General features: G+C 40.0%; 1 protein-coding gene across 5 annotated transcripts in view; it reads right to left on the bottom strand.

Annotated features, from left to right (window-relative positions):
- The window catches only part of DLG2 (discs, large homolog 2 (Drosophila)), a 2,340,373-nt gene that overhangs the window by 156,886 nt on the left and 2,161,826 nt on the right, over window positions 1-21,661 (bottom strand). For all 5 annotated transcript variants that reach the window (XM_010853191.1, XM_010853193.1, XM_010853192.1 and 2 more), the window contains one exon: window positions 11,241-11,355. In XM_010853191.1, coding sequence (XP_010851493.1) covers window positions 11,241-11,355 — 115 coding nt within the window. The remainder of the gene's footprint in view (window positions 1-11,240; window positions 11,356-21,661) is intronic.

Below are 21,661 nucleotides of genomic sequence, written 5' to 3'. Positions count from 1 at the left end.
TCCCCCAAGTCATGCTGTGAGGCCAAAAAAAGTTTTTTTAATAAAATAAAATCATGTACACAATGTTACCTCAAGAAAATTAAGGATGAGAAAGTACATGAAGTAAGCCATCTGTTCTGAAACAATACAGTTATACAATGTTTTAAATATTGTAATGGAAGTGTTTAATGGAAGACACTAGAAAGTGATGATATCTTTTACAAGAGTCTGTTTTTAAAATAAAGGATGACATAATAAAAAATACATGAAAGTGCAGTTTAAAAAATAATAAAAGTATAATTTTGATGATGGAAATTCCTTCTTAGCTCTTAATAACCACCACCAAAACTCATCAGTTTACCATGGAGGATGGGTCTGGGCTTCCTACTTCTTGAGAAAATGGTATAAAACGTGAAGAAAATACACAAGGAGAAAGAAAATCTAAAAGATGGCTTTCTCTGTCCAGAAAGGACAAAGGTAAAAAAAGGCATCCCAGGCATTTTATTATCATTTAAAAGCAAAAAATTCAGGATTAAGAATTTAAACAAGCGAGCTGTCATATGTTTGCTTTAATTTTTTTACACTACAGAGTAGGATTATATGGAGAGTAGAAAGATGGAATGTATCTAGTGGGGTTTATGAAATTGTAAATTTTAAAATGTGGAATAGTTTACCTGATGCTCATGTTTTGTTCCTGTTTTTCTTTTGACATTGATGGCAATAAGAAAGAGCAATCAATTTAAAATATAATTTGTATGTGTATTATTTTTAGACTTCTTACTTGTGAAATTAAGTTGTCAATCCCATGTTAGGTGCCTGATTTTTTAAAATTCTAATGCTGTTGGTCAGGGAAATCTCTAGGTCCTGCAGCCTCTACATTTAGGAAAACACACATGGAAAGGACACCAACACCCAACATGGTCCAATGATTTTCAAAGTCCTCTGAAGCACTTTTATTCATTTTCTTAAAAATTCAGACCTGAAGAGCAAGGAGAAGGGGTAGAAACTTTCGCAAAACAGGCAGACTAAAATGTACTGCGGGTGCTAATAACTAAATGTGAAATAATGACATCACTTCACTTTTGGAAGATTTCCTACAGTGGAGAGCATTAACTGAAAGTAGGCCATTGAAAGCCCAGAGCAAGTTGGGAATTTTAAGTTTCTTAAGCACTAAGGAGGCTGAAAGATAATGTTTCTACAGATCACAAAACCAGGCATATGGGTACTTTATATAAAGTACTCTTTTAGGCAAAAGACAAAGCTTGGCTCCTTGGAAATGTTCCCAGTGCTGACTTCCTCTTTCCTATACTTGCTGCACTACATACTAAGGGAAACACACATGCCTTCAGCTTTGAGCAAACTGTCCTAAACCACGTGTCAGCAGAGCTGGTATTATAGGTGTGGGCTTGTGTGGCTGCACAGTCTCACGCTGTCTCACACTTAGTATAATGCTCTGCTCTCACTGTCTTGATATTCTAAAATTCGAACACGAAGCCCCATTTTCACTTTGCACTGAGACCCACAAATTGTGTAGTTGGTTGTGGGTCTCAAGTTGCATGCCCCATGTGCGGGGCATGATTTATGATTGACACTTGAATTGTGTTCTTTCCTGTGGGACTTTATATGGATAGGGCTGAAAAATCTGTTGGCAGAAGAGAGGCAGAGAATTTGCTCACACTGTTGTCATGGCTGCAGCTAGAGGGGTTTCGCTCAATTTAACCACAAATTCACAATGCTCCGGGCATCTTTAAGTTACAGTACAGGATCTAAAGGGCTTTCCAGGTGGCGCTAGTGGTAAAGAACTTGCTTGCCAATGCTGGAGACAAAAAGAGATGTGGGTTCGATCTCTGGGTCGGGAAGATCCTATGGAGGAGGGCATGGTAACCAACTCCAGTATTCTTGCCTGGAGAATCCCATGGATAGAGGTACAGTCCATAGGGTTGCAAAGAGCTGGACATGACTGAAGTGACTTAGCATGCACATATGCACAGGATCTAAGGTGACTGTATGATATTCACTCAACTGCCCATTCAACATTTAATAATGCACAAGTAGTTCTGCAGAAATCATGCAGTGTGTAACATGGCAGCAAATGCAACGGGAGGCAAACACTAGACAAAGATACGTGTGAGTTGTGGGCTCACACATCTTTAATGAAAGTGGACTGAAGCAAGCGCTTGGTACTATTCTAGGTTCTTGGTACTATTCTTCAAAGAGAGTGGATGGAGGCAAGGGCGTGGTAGTATTCTATGCTTGGAAAACAGCGTAGGTAGGTCAATACTTTGAGCCTCAGATTTCTTATCTGAAAACTATGGGAAAACAATACCTACTTAACAGATACTTTATATCAAATCAAATCAAATATATGAAAGCCTTTCAATAAAACCATGTGACACCATGGGCAGGGGCAGAGGACAGCTGGCTTAGGTTCTAGACCCAGCTTAGTCTCTTATGGGTAAACTTCAAACCTGGTCTCTGTTTTCTCTTCTTTACAATGGGGCTAAAAATGGCACCTACCTCATAGCAGAGGTTTGTGAGAATTAAATTAAGATAATCCACATAAGGTGCTTAGCAAACTGCCTTCCATGAAGTCTTGTAAAAGAACTTGTGAATGTTATTGTTACTGTTCTTTTTGATTTTCAGGAAGAAGGAAAATGGATTTGAAGTCTAACCTATATTAAAAATGACATTTGTTTGGCTAAATGCATTTTAAGAAAACAGTTTGAGGCAATGATCACTACAGACAGGACAGCTTACTCATCTGATCAAGAAGAGACAAGGACCTCTGTTAGGCAGAGAACCATTGGCAAGTCATGAGGTAATGAAGTAAAAGTTTAATTAAAATTAAATGCTCTCCAATCTAGTAACATTCATAATTCATTCACTTGATTGATTTAGCAGTTACCGTATGCCAGGCTGTGCAGATACAGACTAATCCAGCAAATCTCCACTGGAGAGGTGCTCACCATCTGGTGGAGGGGACAGGTGAGTCAACAGGTGGGAAGTGAAGAGGGTGTGAACATTAGAAGAGAGTTTACACAGTGCACAGGGACACAGACGAGCACATGCGTAACTCAACCAGCGTCTGTGAGTCACTGGTGATTCTCCTAATACTATCATGTTTAACCATCATGTTCAATGGATATTCAAAAAGTTCATTCAATAAGTATTTACTGAATTCCTATAATGTATCTGGCACTGCTCCAAATGTTAAGATGAAAGGACCAATGTCTTGAGAATCTATTCCCTTGCTCCTTGCCTAACCTCAGGATTTAGGGTGAGGATTCCCTCAACGGTGCCATACACTCATCGCTCACCTGTTCTCTCCCGTGAACACTGTGTGTTCACTTTTATTGTTCTACCCTCTTTTCTAGCTAGAGCTGTTCAGATTGTTCTTGGAAGTAGTAATTTGGGGCTAACAGGCTAAGTATCTCCTCTGGAGATATGAAATTTCTGGAAATATGATTACCATGGGGTGGAGGTGAGGATCAGAGCCCAGATTGGCAGGGTGATTCTTGAGTGTCTTAAGGGCAGAAAAGATGCCCTACTCGTGTTTTTATCCACAAGGTGCAGTGCAGCATAAGGTGGATGGTTATGGCTCTGAAATGGATGAATGAGTGAGCGACTGAATGAATAAGGCTCATGCATTAATAAAAATGGTATCTGGATTCTAGATCCTGGGGTAAAGAGATAGATAAGAAATGTGATGGTTAATGGAAGGGTCACCCATGGTGATCAGCAATTTTTTCTCATAGGAAACTAAAAATTAAAAATATTTTAAAACTGGGGCCAGACTATGATTTCAGGGCAAGGAGAAACCTCCTCCCAGTCCCCAGTGACTCTTCCTTTCTATTTCTGGCACAAAATTAGCTGCCTGAAGACAAAGCTTTTTGTTCCACAATTAAGGATGCAATTAAAAATGCAAATGCCTGAGAGAGTGCACATAATGCTAATGAGTCTCAAAGTACACATGAAGAATCAAAATCGATTCCTCTTAAAAGGAGGCACCAGCTAGGAGGCAGGCGCTGAGCCAGTGGGAGGGGTACAGGCCCTACCCTTTACCTAATAAGCCCATCTGGCAGGTTCTTTCATAGACTTAGTTTAACTTAATCCTAACAACAAGCTGGTGAACAAGGTGTTATGTCCATTTTATAAATGAAAAGTTCAAGTTTCAGCAATTGATCAACTGTGAAGCAATTGATCAACTGTGAAGTCTAGACCAGAGGCCAGGTCTCCCTTGAGGAAGTCAGTGTAAAGTATAAATGAAACAGGAGGTCTATCAATATGAATGTAACCTCTGCCCCTAGAGAATTCACTTCCTCCTCACTGTTCTGTAGTACAATGAACAGGGGCTCCAGTGGGAGGCACATGTGGGCAGAGAACACGGCTTGGCCATGTGGCACCATGCTATTTTAAATCTCTCTGGCCTTGTACAAGGTTCTTCATCTGTAGAATGGGGATAATAATCATAATTGTATTTAGCACTGTTATAAAGCTTAAATGAAGTGACGAATAAAGCACAGGCCTCTCAGTGTGGCTCTGGTTGCCCGTCCTGACTTTTGCACTGCCCTTTCCAAAGCTCTTGGGTTTCCCAAGTCTAGACCATCTCCAGACTTTCTGCCTCATCTTGTCAGACTGTTTCAGGTACCTGGTCATGTCTCCCCCGTAGGATTTTAAGAGAGATAAGAAACTCTGGGGCTTCCCAGGTAGCTCAGTGGTAAGGAATCCACCTGCCAATGTAGGAGACATGGGTTTGAGCCCTGGGTCAGGAAGATCCCCAGAGGAGGAAATGGCAACTCACTTTAGTATTGGTGCCTGGGAAATCCCATGGACAGAGAAGCCTGGTGGGCTACAGTTCATGAGGTCGCAAAGAGTAGAATGCAACTGAGCACACACACAGCAAGAAACCCTGAATCCAAGGTGCTGTAATACATTGTATTTCTGAAAGAATAAATGATAATTTTGTCAAAGAAGAATATATGAGTGAATGAATGAGAGGCAGTAAAAATGCCTTTGTTGGCTAGCCCTGTGCCAAGCACTGGGCAGGGATGCACACAGGATTACAGCATGTCCCCTGGGGACATCTGCTGAGAGCATTTGGGTCCAAGGCTGGAAGGGAAGAAGGTAAAAACCTGACTTGTAATAAAGTTCAACGATTTCATGGCTCTACCTTAAATAACCTTGAGAAATACATGGCCAAGTGAAATGGGAAGCAGCTTTGCACTGGAGCCAAGTTCCCTGAACTGGCTCCAACCAACATTGTTCCCCAGGTTGCCTGGGAAGCCCATCCCCAGATAAGAAATACAGTGGGGCAGGAAGTACAGTGGAAGGATATATTAATGTTTAAAGAACAGCAGAAAAAAGACCAGAGTCTCTTACATGATGATGTTGCTTTCCCCTCCCACCAAAATCAATCAGGGGAGAACATCTTTCCTCTAGAATAAAAACCCATCAGGATGAAGAATCCTGGGTGAAATCTATTTGCTCAAGATTTCCCTCAGGGCAACTTCCAGTCCTGTGTCTCTGGAATAGGAAGATTAAGGGTGCTGAGAATGAGACACAGATGAGGTTAACCCTGAATCCTGCCCCTACCCCAGGTCCTCTCACTAAGAAGGTACAGGCTGTGTGTCATGGTCTAAATGTATTACTGAATTAGGCCACAGCTGAAAGAGGGTCACAGAGTTCAGCAGGCAGGTGAAGCTGCCTGAAAGGCCTTGCAGACCCAGATGTGTCCTGGAAATCCCAAAAGGTAGTGCCTGTGTCCACAGGACTTGACCAAACTCCATGCACCTGATATTGGGTTTCCAGAGGGCTCACTACTCAAAGGTCTTGGCTTATATTTTAATCTTGTTCTTTCACATCTCTAAGGGAAAGAGAATCTAGGAATTAATTCATTCAACAAATATTTACTGAAGAGACTTCTTTAGGCCAAGCACTGTGCCATAAGGCACTAAAGATATAAGAAAATTAAGACATTAACTGGGATTTGCAGGCCTAGTATTGATGGACCTGCCATTTCAAGGAGCTTTACCATGAAGCTGTAATAAAGACCAGAGTGATCACTATTTTAATATGTGAGTTTTAAACACCAGTGGTCTTTTGGGTAGATTTCATTGTAGGAAGCCTTATAGGCTGTTGTGAAGATTAACACAGGTTAATAATTGCAAGGCACATAGCACATGAGAATAGTTACGATAATGTCCTGCATTCTAACTGAACTGTCTGCAGACACGGGCAATGAGAATCCTGAGGGAAGAAGGTCTGATCTCTTATTCATCTCTGTAGCTAGGCATCTGCTACAGACTGGTATATTGCAGGTATATTCATGTGAAATCATGTTTGTTGAATGAAAGAACTGATGCTCTGATGAATTGTTGCGTAAAAGATTTAAACAACAGAGCAGGAGGCAGACCTCAACATTTGTCATATATAGTCCTTGAAGGAAAAACTGTCAAAGAAAGTACAAAGTTTGAGTTACTAGTTTAAAATGTGGATTTAGGACCACAGAAGGAAGTAAATACTTCAAATCCAGAACATAAAACTGTGAGCAGAGGGCTCAGAGTGGCTAAAGAACGCAGAGGAGAGATGGAAGCAATTGTGAGGATGGGGTGCTGATGACAGCCATGAGGAACTGGAAGGGGGGTCCCACAGATGCTGACTATAATGTCGTGAAGACGTGTTCTCTTGCCTGAGTCCTGTGTCATCTACGTAGAATGCTCTTCCTTGTTTATTCCATCTGCAAGCTGTAGATCAGATCCCATTAGTGAGTCATTAAACCAAATTAATGAGTTGTGACTTCCATTTTTTAAAGAATGAGAGAAACAGAATGGAAAATAGCAAAGTTTACTGTACATAAAACATAAACTTCAATAATAAAATCTTTTTTCAGCTTTATGTGTGTATGTATTTACTGGGTCGTGATAAAAATGTATTTCTTATTTTGAGTAAAAATAGTTTGAAGGCCTCTGAATTAACTTATATAAAATCTTCAAGAATTAATTCAGATATCCTTGTATAAGGTAGCAGTAAAGGCTCTTGGCCTTTCTAGAGCTAACTTTTCACAGCACTCTGCATTATGACTGTCTTCCCCTCATCTCTTTTCCACACTAGATGCAAGTTCCTTGAGGACAGGGCATGACTTCTAGGTCCTCAGTGTCCATTATAGGTTCTGGCACAGAATATACACTCAAAACACGCTTGAGGAACACATAAATAAATAAGTTACTGACTTTTAAACCTAAATTCACAACAGAAAGCTTATTCCCTCCAACTCTTCAAATTGCTATCTTTTATTAACAAATGAACAAGGACCAGGTTCTCTCTTATATTCTCTCCTGTGACCTCCTTCTTACTCTCCATTGGTGGACTTACCTGCTTTTCTTTCTCCCCCTCTCCGTTCTCCCAGTGTCCTAGGTGCTCTTGCTTCTCTTTTATCCAAAGAACGGATCTCTCCTTAGCCATTTGCACTCTGGAGTGAATTTAACCCCCTCTACTCTGACCTTTCATGGTAGTTTTTAGATATAAAGGCACATCCTATTAGTAGCAGGAAAAGCCTTGTTCTGCTAGTGGGATGCATTTAGAGCTGGTAGAAAGATACCAAGGGGACTGCATATTATAGTGGTAGAGAGACCTCAGCCTGCACATATATAGAGCCCCAAAGTACACGCAACAAACCCATACCAGGAGCCCAGGTGGCATCTAGGGCTGAAGAATTGATAATGTACTTTGGAGCATTTTGAAAAATATTTTATTCAAATTTTTAATGTTTTATTTACTTTTAAGGTTCTACAACTACATATGTTTCACAATGCAGGAAATACACAATACACATAGCCCATTCAACCAAGCAGATCCAAATCATTGGCATAGAACATGTACAGCATTATCATTAGTGACAATCAACTCCATTTGCATGACACGACCAAAGCACTTCAAGTGCCTTACAAAAAAAGATTAGAAGAAGGAAAATAATTACAACTAGATTGGAAAATAGAGAGGGTTGGCTCAAGTTTACAACACTGCCTGGATAGATGTGCTAGTTCCCTGCCAGGCAAATACATCGCCATCACCAGGGGGACTATTTCTAGGAAGGGAAGGAGGCCAATTTCTGCGTGAGCCCGAGAAGATGCATCGTCTTGCACACAGCCAGCATAGGGCTAATGTTGAGAGAGAGAGTGTGTGTGTGAGAGAGAAAGAGAGTGTATGGTGTTTAGGGAAGAGGAGGTAACTCCAAGGGGAAGGTGGTTTTGTGGTACAAGCAAATATTCTACTAAGTCAGCTAAATTGTTTATTACAGAACAAAGAAGCAGCTTGCTTTCTGGCTTAGGTTTTGGCTTCATGGAAAAATATGAATAGTACTAAAGAAATCCCATATGAAAGCCCTATAGTACAGTTTATCCTGTGTAAAAACCCCAAAGAAGTATTCTTTTTGAATTTCTCCTCTCAGCTAATCTGTTTCGTAATCCAAGAGTCGGCCACTGTGCTGACAGAAGCACATTGGGATTCACAGCCAAAGCGCACTGAACAGCTGATGCGCATAAGCTGGGCCCAAGGCAGCTAGAGTGATAGATGGCTCTGGAAGGCAGGAGATCCAACTCTGCTGCCAAGCGGCTGTGGGGCCCCTCCCTCCTGCGGAAGGAATTTCCCCTTCTGTAAATTAAACAGTGGGCCTGGTGATAGCTAAGATTCCAGCCCGAGCATTACATAAAGCTGAGCAGGGTAAAGGGAATAACATTCCAGGGTGTCATTCTGGGATTAAAGAGACATGCTCATCATCTGATATTTATATAATCAGAGAAATTTTGCTACTGATTTATTTTGAAACAGCATCTAGTTGACTTTCTAAAATAACACAATCAACGGGCACTAGTTCTATTTAAGTGATCTAGACGAGACAAGCATATCTGAAAATCCTACAGCCAAAATTACTGTTAAACAAACAAACAAACAAACAACAAAGGTATAAACATACCAAATCATTTTGAGAAAGAATTCCATTTAGGCTTTTCTATTTCATTAATTAATGAAATTAATTAATTTATCACATTGCATGAGAACAGGGCTAGGGGATCTTGTAAGTTCTGACTGGACTCTATTCATGGTCCACATCTTTTACAACTCTATGCCTCTAAGAGTCACCTAGAAACTGAGGTCAGACCTCTACAAGATACTTTTGGTATCTTATAAAGAAATAATTTGGGAATTTTTTTCATGAATTTTCAGCTATTTTTGAGCCTTATTTAACAGGAGTTCCTCCTTTAATACAATATCCAACTATTAAAGCACTGACAAGACAATGTTCTTTATTACCTTAAGTCTTCATCTCTTTTGTATGTTATAGTTTTATTTACCATTTCAGAGAGTAAAGGTCTGATTCTGAGCAATACTACTATTTCAAATAAGTCTATTAGTTTTACATAATAGCATCATATCACTTCATTTCACTTTCCTAATCTTCCACAACTTACTTAAAAGGACTAAGTTATTACCGGTATATTTTCAGCAAATTCCTTCTAGTACATTGAACATTTTTATGCATTCTACTTTTTAACAAGAAACCAACAATATGATCATTTTTTCCTTCCAGTTTTATTCTATATAACTTTAATTTTAGCTGATTTATCTCTATCCTATTAACTTAGTTAACTTTTCCTAATTTGCTACCCAAGACTAAAGCATTTCAGGATTTAGAAAATATTTTGTAAAAGACCAGCAATACAACACAAGCTGCTTTCCATCATATTTGTGACATCACTACCAGGCATGTTCTAGGGTGGTTCTCAATAGTTCCTCTCACAGATTACACAGACATGGACCAAAATAATATTCCAAAATGCAGTTGAACAAATTTGGTATATTCATATTCTGATTTTTTTAAAAAATTTAAATCTCAGGGCTTCTGAGGTACTGGAACTCCCTGGAATAAGAAGGGACTCTATGCTTGTCAGAGAGGCCAGCAAACCAAAGCCTTCGAGAAGCTGCTGCCTTCTGGAATCCTCCTCCCTCCTTGGCCCTGCTGTACCTACCTAAGACACAAAGGATACCTTACAGCCAAAGGGAAACCAACAGGATAAATCTGTCTAAGTATATAAATGAATGTCTATAACATGCACCTCGTGTCAAGACAAGATGGTGAAATTTCAGGTCTAAAGGATATGACCGTAGGTGGGAGTCAGACCAGATGCCAAGAGAATACAGTGAGGATGGGCGTGGTTCCCCCAATGATACCCGGATTCATTTTCACTATTAACTGGGCATCACTATCCCACTTTGGCCATTAATACGTACAATAGCATTCTTATAAGTCATCGTTTCTTTTTAATTGAATGGTAGTGGAATGAGGAATAGTTTCCTATAGGAATTAGGAAGATTTTCCTAGATTCTGTGAAAAAAATAGAAATTAATGCTCTAATATGACATAAAATCCTCAAAGAAATATAATGCATTATTTTTTAATAAAGAACTGGATATTTCAAATTTATTGAGCTTTTATAGTGTACTGTTTTCTGGTTTTTTTTTAAATTAGAGTCAGCACTGATAAAGTATATTTTGAGAGGAATATAGGAGGCTTCATGCTAAGATGAGGTGCATGTTACAGTTGAGTGATGATGGACCTTACTCAAGAATTAATTATGGGTATGAAAGACCAGAAGGCATTTCAAGTTAAATCAATCATCTTTTTTTTTTTTTTTTGATAAGCTAATGAGTTTTGTCAGGCAAGGAACAAGTAACTTTTATGGTTTGAGAAACAATTGGTAATGAGATGCCACAGAAAAAAGTCATTCTACCAAACTTTAAGAAAAAAACGACATAACTCTTTGAGAGAGTATTGATTTCTAATCAATATACCAAAGTTAATAGGATAGATGTCAAGTACGCCAGGAAGAAATATGAGAATATTTTATTCCCATACTGATGGTAAGCAGATGTCCAGTGCTTCAGCCCATATATTCAATTTAAGATGCATCTGAACTGAAAATATTCTTCTCACTATTTTTACTACAACCTGTGCTAAGAACTTTACCTTGGATCACAACATGGTCAAAGAACTTGTTAAAAGCAGGGGACTTAAACTAATTTAACATAGTTAATAACATTTTTAAAATTTCTTCACAACGGTTAAACTTCAGGTCTTACAGTGGTGTGCTGATGAGCGTGGGTTAATTAAGAACACGTGTCCCCTTGCTACACGGTGTTGCTCTGCTTCCCCAAGCTGATGGCTCACAAGTGCAGGTCACAGTAAGAAACACACTGTTGCCTACCTGACATAGAGGGAACGTTTCTGATTGGTTCGCAGGGACCCGGACCCGGAGCTCATGCTGTGGTTCATCATCTGCTCTCGTAGGTCATGGATTTTGGCCTCAAATCGAGCGTAATCTGGGAATGAAAATGAAGATGGCAAATTTGGTTCTGTGCCTTCAGCAAGTTAGAAATACTGCACACTCAAGGCAGCCCTTTGTCCCTGTTGTTGGTTCCTTTGCCAAGAAACAGAGGGATGCACAATGCAAGACTAGTGGAACACAGAAGGTTCACTTTCATATTATTTATTTGTAGACATTCCCAAGACGGAAAGAACAAATCAGTTACTTCCCAAAAGGCAAACTGGAAAACACACCACCACCAAATCCCCACTATTGAAAAGTACACGGGAGGAGGAGGTCATTTTCCAACTGATAGACTGGAGAACTGTTTGGTGATGAACTGTGAAAAAAACAGTTTTTTGCTAAACTCTTTTACTTTTGCTAAATTCTTTTCTTGGGGAGGGGGATGTCTTAGAAGTTGATTACTTGGATTGTACCTCAATTTTGCCTTATATCTTTAATATAAAACACCACATGCCAAACTTCATCAATTTTAACACAATATATAAAAATTAGCTTCTCAGGAGATCAGGGTTAGAAAATATTAAATCTATTTTAGAAGCATGCAAAGAAAAAATATAGGGGGTCTTAAAAATCAAGGAAATATAATTATTAAAATATACTATGTCATCATAGGAAATTTATTTTCACCACATCAATCCAATAAAAATAAAGACAGAAAAATAAGTTTTAAGATAGTAACAGAGCATATAAAAAGAAATAATTTGAAGTTTTCATATTCTGAATCCTAACTTGGTCTATCATCTCCTTGGTACAACAGTATCTTGCTTTAGGAAAATTTTGCTTTAGGTAAAAGGCTCAATTTGCCCAGAAGATAACTGTAAACATGTTAATTCAAATTGTAAATGGTTCTTCTAATTGCAAAGCAACTCATCAGGAAGAATTTTAAGAGAGGTTCTAATATATTGCAGAAAACAAATTGATTTTCAACTCTATTTATTCATAACTTCACAAAACAAGAATGATTAAATGAATATAATACAAGATGATCTCCTTACAGTATATTTCAAATTTTTTATAATAAAAAGTTCCACAAAATTAAATTTAAATTCAATTTACTGAATGTCTATTGGTAGTTGTGGTACGGAATTCCATAAGAAAAATGATTTGATCTTGGTTTTCAATGACAGAAAATAATGAATTCTGAATGTTAAATATTTTTGAAATTTAGTACTCCAAAGATGGGCTTCCCAGGTGGCACTAGTGGTAATGATCCTGCCTGCCAATGCAGGAGACATAAAGAGATGTGAGTTCGATCCCTGGGTTGGGAAGATTCCCTGGAGGAGGGCATGGCAACCCACTCCAGTATTCTTGCCTGGAGAATCCCATGGACAGAGCAGCCTGGCGGGCTACAGTCCATAGGGTCACAAAGAGTTGGACATGACTGAAGCAGATTAGCACTCACTCCCGCACTCTAAAGATAAAACCCTAATAGCTGAGGGGAAATTTCTGGTGTTTAAACAAAGTCTCATGTTACCTAGATTTGGAAGGCTTCCTGTTCAAAACTTCTCTTTGAATAATTAAATTCTAAATGATTAAGTGAGCAGAATAACATATTTAACCTAAAATCTATTAACTGTAATTTAAAATATTTCATTTTAGCAGGGAGAGAAAACACTTATTTATACAACCATCAATATGATGCTACGTGCAGATTAAGTCATTCTGAGCAAGTCATATTTTCTTGCCATCCTATTAATATCCAATTAACATTTATTGCTGGCCACATGGCAGATGTTATGCTTCAAGCTTCATGGGCATTATCTCATTTCTTATTTAAATTACAAAATGAAGGCCACGGATGTTGTAAAAATGTGAAGCATATAAAAAAAAAACATGGAATAAAAAATAAGAGGTCCCCATCCCCCCTTCTCCTCTCACTCCTGGTTTTCCCCACAGCATAGCCTGCAGGTACATAGACAGTGGGTGATGGACTTGCAGCCATATTCATCTGAATATACACATATACTCCCCCACACACGTGAGATCACAATTATATATTATGCTAATGCTCTTTCCTCCCTTTTTAGCAGTGTTAACTTGGATATTTTCCTACCTTCTCTTAAAATAATAAGTATCATGTTTCTTAATACCCTCAATTATATCCCACAGTTTAGGCCGTAACTTATTTAATGATTCCCATATGACAGCCTTTGCTATCAGACAGGGATCCTGGTGCATGTGAGCACACTCGAGGCAGGCAGGTAGAAAGCTGTAGCACGAGTACCAGTCAAGCTTTGCACGGACATCACACAGTCCCCATGAGCTCTTTTTTTGGAGAAAATAATCTATCCTGGAACACAGAGTTGGAACTGTATCTCCTGAGCCATGCTCCATACTGTCACCAGCTAAATGCCACGCATCGCCCCTAAGAATCACTAAATCTTAAGGATCACTAAATCCCAGGACACCCCCCTTACCACTTGGATGACTTCACCATCATGACAAAGACCTGAAATCCATTTTCTGAATGAATGAATGAGGGAGAAGAACTGAAATGAATTTCAGTTTTAAATGCCTGCAGGTACTGAAATTGCCCATTTTCAACATTAAGTTTTTTTTTTTTATATATAATGAAGAAAGACAAGATGATTCTCCTCTAGGACTTCTTTTCTCAAGGCTAATTATTCTGTTTAATTTCAAGGCTTTATTCCTATTTAATTAGGGTCACTCCCAAATTGCACTGTTATTTTTACTGTTCCCTCCTGGCAGTCTCCGAGCTCTCCCCATCTCAGCCATGTCATACAGTCTGGAAACAGTTCCTGATACTTAACCGCATGTGATTGGCACTTTGTTAGACTCTTCCTGTGTTCTCCTTAATGGATGGCTCATCAGATCCCCAAAATGTTTTCTACCATGCTTTTGAAATGTTTATTCTGCATCCTATTCTACAGTGTTTACATTCCCTGCTATGGATGGGGAAGTATTATATTGTGTATTGTATTGTATTTGTCTTACTTGGAACCTATCTTGTTCTCAACTTCTCCACTTTAATCATATTAAACATAAATCTCATATTCAAAAGTGTTTATCCTTCTTTGTCCCTTTTTGAAAAATAAAGCTTTACAAGTAATTTCATCAAAGGAAAAACAATAAGATTTGAGTTTGTAAATATAAATGGTGTGTGTGTGTCTGCATGTGAGTATGTGTGAGATAGAGACAGACAGAGAGGACAGAGATACGTCTCCAGCCTCTCAGAGATAAACAAGTTATAGTTAGAAATGATCTAGAAATAAACAAGAAACTAGACACATAAATTGTGAAGTATGTCTTCTTTATGTTTTATAATAGTACTGAAAATTACATTTTCAACAAGTTAAAAATCTACCAGCACCACGTCCATTCAATCTTAATTCTCTCTTCTCTCCCCAAATGTTTCATTCACATCCATGCCCTCCTCTTTGGGATATTTTCCAATAGATTCCTAACACTCAGGAAAACATTCTAATGAGATTTTTATTTTATTTATCCTGGGCCGTGCTGGGTCTTCGTTGCTGCGTGCAGGCTTTCTCCAGCTGCAGTCAGTGGGGGCTACTCTTCGTTGTGGTGCTGGGACTTCTCGTTGCAATGGCTTCTCCTGTGACAGAGCACAGGCTCTAGGTGTGGGGTCTTCAGGGGCAGCACATGGGCCCTACAGCCCGAGCTCAGTAGTCATGGCACAGTGGGCTCAGGCTGCTCCGTGGCATGTGGCATCTTCCCCGACCAGGGATCAAACCTTTGTCCCTTGCGCTGGAAGGCAGATTCTTCTCCACCGTGCCACCAGGGAAGTCCCTGATGAGATTTCAAAGTGCTCACTAAGGGAAAATTCATGTTTACTGAGTACCTGCAGTAAACCAACTTCTGTGCTAGGTACTTAAAAATTACGTTATTTCTCCTAACACAGTTCTGAGGTAAGTCTATATTTTAGAGGTAGTGAAACAGGTCCAGAGAGGTTAACTTCACCACAGTCACAGAGCTTCTCGGTTCCGGAGCTCACTGGACATGGAGCCAGCATTCAACCCTGGGGCTCTTCGAGGCCAGTTTGTTTCCATCACACCCAGTGCCTATTAAAACACCACAACTCTCCCTGAGAACCCAGGCTGCCTCCATTCTCCGCCCCTCCCTCCCAACACCACGCTCTCTTTCCTCTCACCAGCTGCATCACACGCATGCTGGTCCGCTCATTTACTGTCCCTTAGAGCGTGGCTATGCCTCTCCCATCTCTGCTTCTCCAACCTCAAGGTCTATCGTGCCTCCTTTCCTACACATGGGATTGTACTAGGCACATGGCACACAGTTTTTAAAAAGACAGAACCTAAAGGAGTTTACTTCTTGAACGGGACACTGACAAGGAAAATAAGCAGGATAAGGCTGAGGTGGGAAACTGCATTAAAGCAGCAGGACCCTAAGCCACTACAAAAAACAGTATGGAGGTTCCTCAAAAAACTAAACATAGAACTGTCATATGATCCAGCAATTCCACTCCTGGGCACATATCTGGACAAGACTCGAATTCAAAGAGATACATGCACCAGTATGTTCATAGCAACACTATTCACAACAGCCAAGACACGGAAACAGCCTAAATGTCCATTGACAGATGAGTTAATAAAGATGTGGTATATATATACACACAAAGGAAAACTACCCAGCCATAAAAAAGAATGAAATGCCATTTGCAGCGACATGTATGTAATTAGAAATCATACTAAACGAAGTAAGTCGGAAAGAAATCGACAAATACTATATGATTTCACTTATATGTGGAATCTAAAACATGGCAAAAAAATGAACCTATTATCTACAAAACAGAGACAGACTCACAGATGTAGAGAACAGACTTGCGACCGCCAAGCCGGGGGAGAGAAGGGGAGGGAAGGACAGGGAGTCTGGAATTAGCTGATGTAAACCAGTATACATAGGATGGACAAACAAGGTCCTGCTGTATCGCACAGGGAGCTATATTCACTATCCTGTGATAAACCACAATGGAAAAGAAAAGCATGCTTGTATGTATATAACTGAATCATTTTGCTGTACAGCAGAAATTAATGCAACATTATAAATTAACTATACTTCAATTTTAGAAAAGCATCTTGGCTCTCCCATTTATTAGCTGTGCATGACAGTGAAAGTTGGGCTCAGTTTCTTCATATGAAGGCAGAACAGGAATAATAATTGTACCTACTTCAAGATATGTGGAAGGTTACAAGAGAGAGCTGACTGATTGGTAATGACTGATAATTCCTGCTGTTAATTTTCATACGTAATTTAACACTTGTTCTTGTTCCTGCTTGCAAAAGTCATAACCCCTTTCTGTGCCAAGTAAAATGGAAACCTGTGTCTGCTCTCAGTGGCCCCTATTACAGCCTCACTCTGCCTGTTAGGAATTGACATCTCGACCAGGTCAAAAGGAAAGAGTTGCAGATGGCCACATTTGGGATGCCTGACACTAGGGTTGAACTATTCCCCTGCTGGGCAACCACTGAATGGCACCTCAGGTTCCTCTCACAAATCCACAATCATGTGGAGGTCAGGAGAACGATGCCCAACTCTGAGGCTGCTGCCTTTTTCAGGAATATCAGTGATCTTGTCCATCGGTATCATCGCAAGGCTTTGAGCTACTGATGGACACTTGGATGGAGCAAGGGCAAGGGTGTGAACGCCCCTTGCCACACATGAGAGGAAGCTCTGCCATATACCTGCTTCCTCTGCAGTTTGTCAAGTGTGAACAAGGAGACCCAGAAGCAAACTGACCCCCGTCATCCACATAGGAATGAAGGCACCGCCCCAGAAGTCTGGGGTTGCTTAATGCAACAGGATTCATCTGCATTGATTAAAACTGAACGACTGCTCACATCTTCAAGTCTCTGATGGCCAGCCATGCATCAGAGAAGAAAACAATGAGCTCACTGGGTTAGACTACAGCATAAGGCATCTGCATGTCATCCCTGACGTGATCTGGCGGGGGGCCTACCCCTCCACAGCTGTGCCCTTGTGCAGCCGACTAATGATTGTTACTTACCAGGGGACGCAGCGAGCAAAGCAGGACGGGGTGCAGGCTGGGAGGCCAGCTTTAAATCTTAATCCTGTCATTTAATACTAACGGGACCATGGGAAGTTTCTGAGCGTCAGTGTGCTCATCTGTGAATTGTGAGACTCCTCTCACAAAGTGGTGTGAGAATCAAAATGAGATTTGGCATGGAGCTTTTTGTAAATGTAAGATAGTGGTTCCTATTGTTACTGTGGTGGCCCCCGCTTAAGACAAATACATATCCAGTCCTCAGCCACACTAATGGGGACAACAGTATCCTATTCCTATGTGCTCATTATGGATACAAATGCAGTTTTAACAGCAACTGGTAAATCACTGGACTGTGAGCAGGATTCTGCACATCCAAGCAGAACAGGCTGCTTTCCTGCCGAGTTACCCATTTCCACGCTCCAGGGAAAGTAGTTTGAAGAGACTACCTGCCACTCACCCAAGAAGTGATGTTTTAAATAGATAAACCTGAGCTAGAAGTTCTCGGTGGCTTATAAGCTAAAGAAGCCTGGGCTTTGGGGCACCTTCCAATAGGGATGGGGTAAATTACAATGACACGCATCCTGCTGGGGTCACAGTACTGTTTGCCTGCACTTGACACTTGCCGTCACTAGAGCCCAGGAAGGGTATACGGGAAACATGCAGACAAATCACTGTTCCGGCAGAGAGACACAGGGGAGCAACTGTGAATGCTTCCATTTCTTTGGGGGAAATACCTTCTTCATTTATTCAGCAAACGTTTCCTCAGGGTTTATTACACGACAAGCACAATGCTGACTGAGAGGAATACTGAGTCCACTGGACAGTTCTCTGCCTTAAGGGGCTCACACATGTTACAAAGGAGAAACTGAGGCAGGTTAAATCTTTGTGAAAGACTGTAGGATTTCCTAGGTGGCACAGTGGTAAAGAATTCGTCTGCCAATACAGGAGATGCAAGAGAGGCAAGTTTGATCCCTGGGTCAGGAATATCCCCTGGAGTAGAAAATGGCAACCCACTCCAGTATTCTTAAAATTCCATGGACAGAGGAGCCTGGCAGGCTACAGTCCATGGGGCTGCAAAGAGTCAGACACGACTGAGCACACACACACAGCGGCAGTACTGTTTCTTTAGAGACGGTGGACTCAAGAGTCATTTAGACTTCACAAGCTGGCACGTACGTGTATAGAAGAGGGAAAATGTTAACCTTATAAACAATGTAATAGGATAAATAAAAGTGCTTAAAACTAGAATATTCCAAACATATCACTGCTCTTTCTAGGCTTTTTCTTTTTTTTTTTGCAAAAGATTATAGACAATTTTACTTTAAAAGTGAAAAATTATGAGACGTACATTCTTCAGGAAAATATCAGAGATGTATTATTCTTCACTAGATTTAATCAAATAGGCATGCATAGGAGGGTCGCCATAGAATACTGGTTATGCCTCAAATCCAAGAAGCAATACTTTGTTAAAATTCTTTTCTATAATGAATGACACAAAAATAATTCTATTTACTTGGCACTCAGAAACAAATCAAAAGCTCCCATTTCACCACCTCTTCTTTTATTCATTTGCCCCAAAACTTCAGAGCTGGATAGGCACAAAAGAGGCACCATCATGTTTCATCAGGCTTTAGAGACAGCCCCAGAGCTTTCAGCCTCTGGCTGTTTTTCAGTCATGCTGGGAAGGCTGCTGTTTTTACAGACTGCTATAGAAGACTGGCTCCCCTCTCATACGTGTATTGGCATGCCCACCTGCCATCAAGAGACCTAATCTCTGGACAATGGAAGGAAGGATTTTCAGTGGGTCTACACAGGCTGGTTATTCTGCCTCAAGACTTTACTAGCCTTTTATTCCGGTTCTTTCCTTAACTCATCTCTCAGACTGCAATCCTGCTTTCTGCGTTCAACTGGTGATATGGAATTTTCCACTGCAGAAGATTTACAGATGTTGTTTGGTTTACTTCTGATTCAGACTGTGTGGGGGTGGGGCGGAGACCAGGAGACAGAGAGATGGAGAGAGAGAGAGAAATAGATTAAAAACTAAATTCATTAGAATTGAAATATAACTGGGACTCCTAGACAACAGGGTGAGTCTATTATTGTTTCAGAACTCCACAAAGTAAGAGCACTAATGCTCTAGCACTGAGCATTAAAAACTTAGTTACAGACACCATGAGGGCAAGACACTGTCATACATTTTCTGTATCCTTGTTTGGAACAGAGTGTGACATACGATTATCAGTTAATAAATGTTAATGTAAATGTTTGCTGAATGTGTGTTCGTCGATCAGTCGTGTCCGACTCTTTGCGACGCCATGGACTGTAGCCCACCAGACTCCTCTGTCCATGGGATTCTCCAGGCAAGAATACTGGAGTGGGTTGCCATTTCCCTCTCCATTGCCATTTCCTTCCCCATTGTTGAATTGGGCAAGCTAAATAAAGACTTCAGGGGAAAAATTGATCTTTTTGTTTGCTAAATCTAGTCTAACGTGGATCAGTGTACATTGCTTTTTAAACTTTTATTTTTAAAACTTTTTTATTAAACTTTTTATTTTGTATTGGAGTGTAGCGATTAACAATGTTGTGATAGTTTCAGGTGGACTGCAAAGGGACTCAGCCACACATACATTATCCATTCTCACCCAACCTCCCCTCCCATTCAGGCTTCTGCACAGCATTGAGCAGAGTTCCCTGTGCTATACATATACAGTAGGGCCCTGTTGGTTATCCATTTCAAATATAGCAGTTTGTCCATGACCATCCCAAATTCCCTCGCTATCTCTTCTCCTTATCCTTCCCCCTGGTAACCATAAGCTCCTTCTTTAGGTAGATCAGACTTTTTAGAGCAAGTTTTAATACAGTGAATTAAGATACATTGTTTCTCTCTCTCAGTAGAATTGGGATCACTTGTTTTGACTAAAACAATTTCTAGGCGCAGTCTAGCTAGAGAACCTTTAAAGAGGTTTCAGTAAATGCTCAGGAATTCTTTAATGCGTGAAATGAAGTAAGTTTTATAGACAAACAACAGTCTGAATCCCCAACCAGTTATCTTGTACAATGTGCATATAAGTCTGAAAATTAGATACATCAAATTTCAATTTGGCTTCAGGCAGACTTTGCTTTATGGATTCATAAAGGCAGATTTTCTTTGATTACCAGGATTATTGCAAAGTGGAGTCAGCACAGAAATTTTTTTGAATTTGGTAAAGTCTATGTCTTCAGTCAACTGGGAGTAGCCTGATGTTAATTTTTTTTTAAGGCTCTGGAATAAACAGAATCCGACTTTAAATCTTAAGTTCCTCCACTAATTCACAGTGTGGATTTTGTGCAAGTTATTCAACCCAGAGCAGACTTAGTTTTCTCATATATACAACAGAAAAAACACCACCAGCCTCGTCAGATTGCTTTAAAATTAAATGTGATAGCATCTATAAATTGAAAAAAGATTAAGATCTCTTGAAACTTTGTATTCCTCATTTATAAAATGAGGGTAATATTAAGACCCTACTTACATTACGAGGTTGTTGTAGGATCAAATGAAAAAAACAGATATAAAAATGCTTGATAAACTGAATACCATCAAAAGTGATGATAATAATTCTTATCAATACAGCCTTTTCAAAATTTCCCTTCTGCCCAGAATATTTCTTCAGTATCTGACATTTGTCCCCAAAGTTGTGAAATTAGATTTCTGTCTTGATTACGGAAACAAAGCCACATAGGGCATCATGCTTAAGAGAGGAAACGCGAAACTCCTGAGGGGAAAGTGGGAACCTCTGATATCACTGGGGCCTGGCTGCCAATGGCAATTCTCTCTGAAGGTTCTGCTGGCAGGTTGAATGAAAGGCTCAGAGCAGAGACGCACAAGCTGTAGTTTAATTGCTGTGATTCGTAGGTAATGGTATGGCAGAAAAAGGATCAAGGAGTTGGGCCTTCTAATTTAAGGCAAAGGGCCTAAGACTACATCCAATCAGATAAGAAAAGGCTTCCTTCACAAATAAGTGTTAAATCTTTGCTGGATTTGTCCGGGTCCTTCTTTTGTGTTAAAATCATGGAACTAGAAGCTAAAATAATAATGTTCAAGCTTCCTGTGTTCTTCTGCAGTAATAATCAGTTAGATCTTGCCCAATGAAAAGGATGATATTCTTGCCTAATTATAGACTGGGGCAGAGAAAGAAGATAATGCAGCCTGGCTCTAGAGGTAGGCAGGCTGGCAGACCTCTTGGGTGACATAAGGGGTACAAACATTGGTCTTGCTCCCACAACATTCCTATCAGGTTTATCCTTTAATAGCATC

Source organism: Bison bison, unplaced genomic scaffold, assembly GCF_000754665.1.
Source record: "Bison bison bison isolate TAMUID 2011002044 unplaced genomic scaffold, Bison_UMD1.0 scf7180017864324, whole genome shotgun sequence".
Taxonomy (NCBI): domain Eukaryota; kingdom Metazoa; phylum Chordata; class Mammalia; order Artiodactyla; family Bovidae; genus Bison; species Bison bison.
This window is presented reverse-complemented; position numbering and strand designations above follow the sequence as displayed.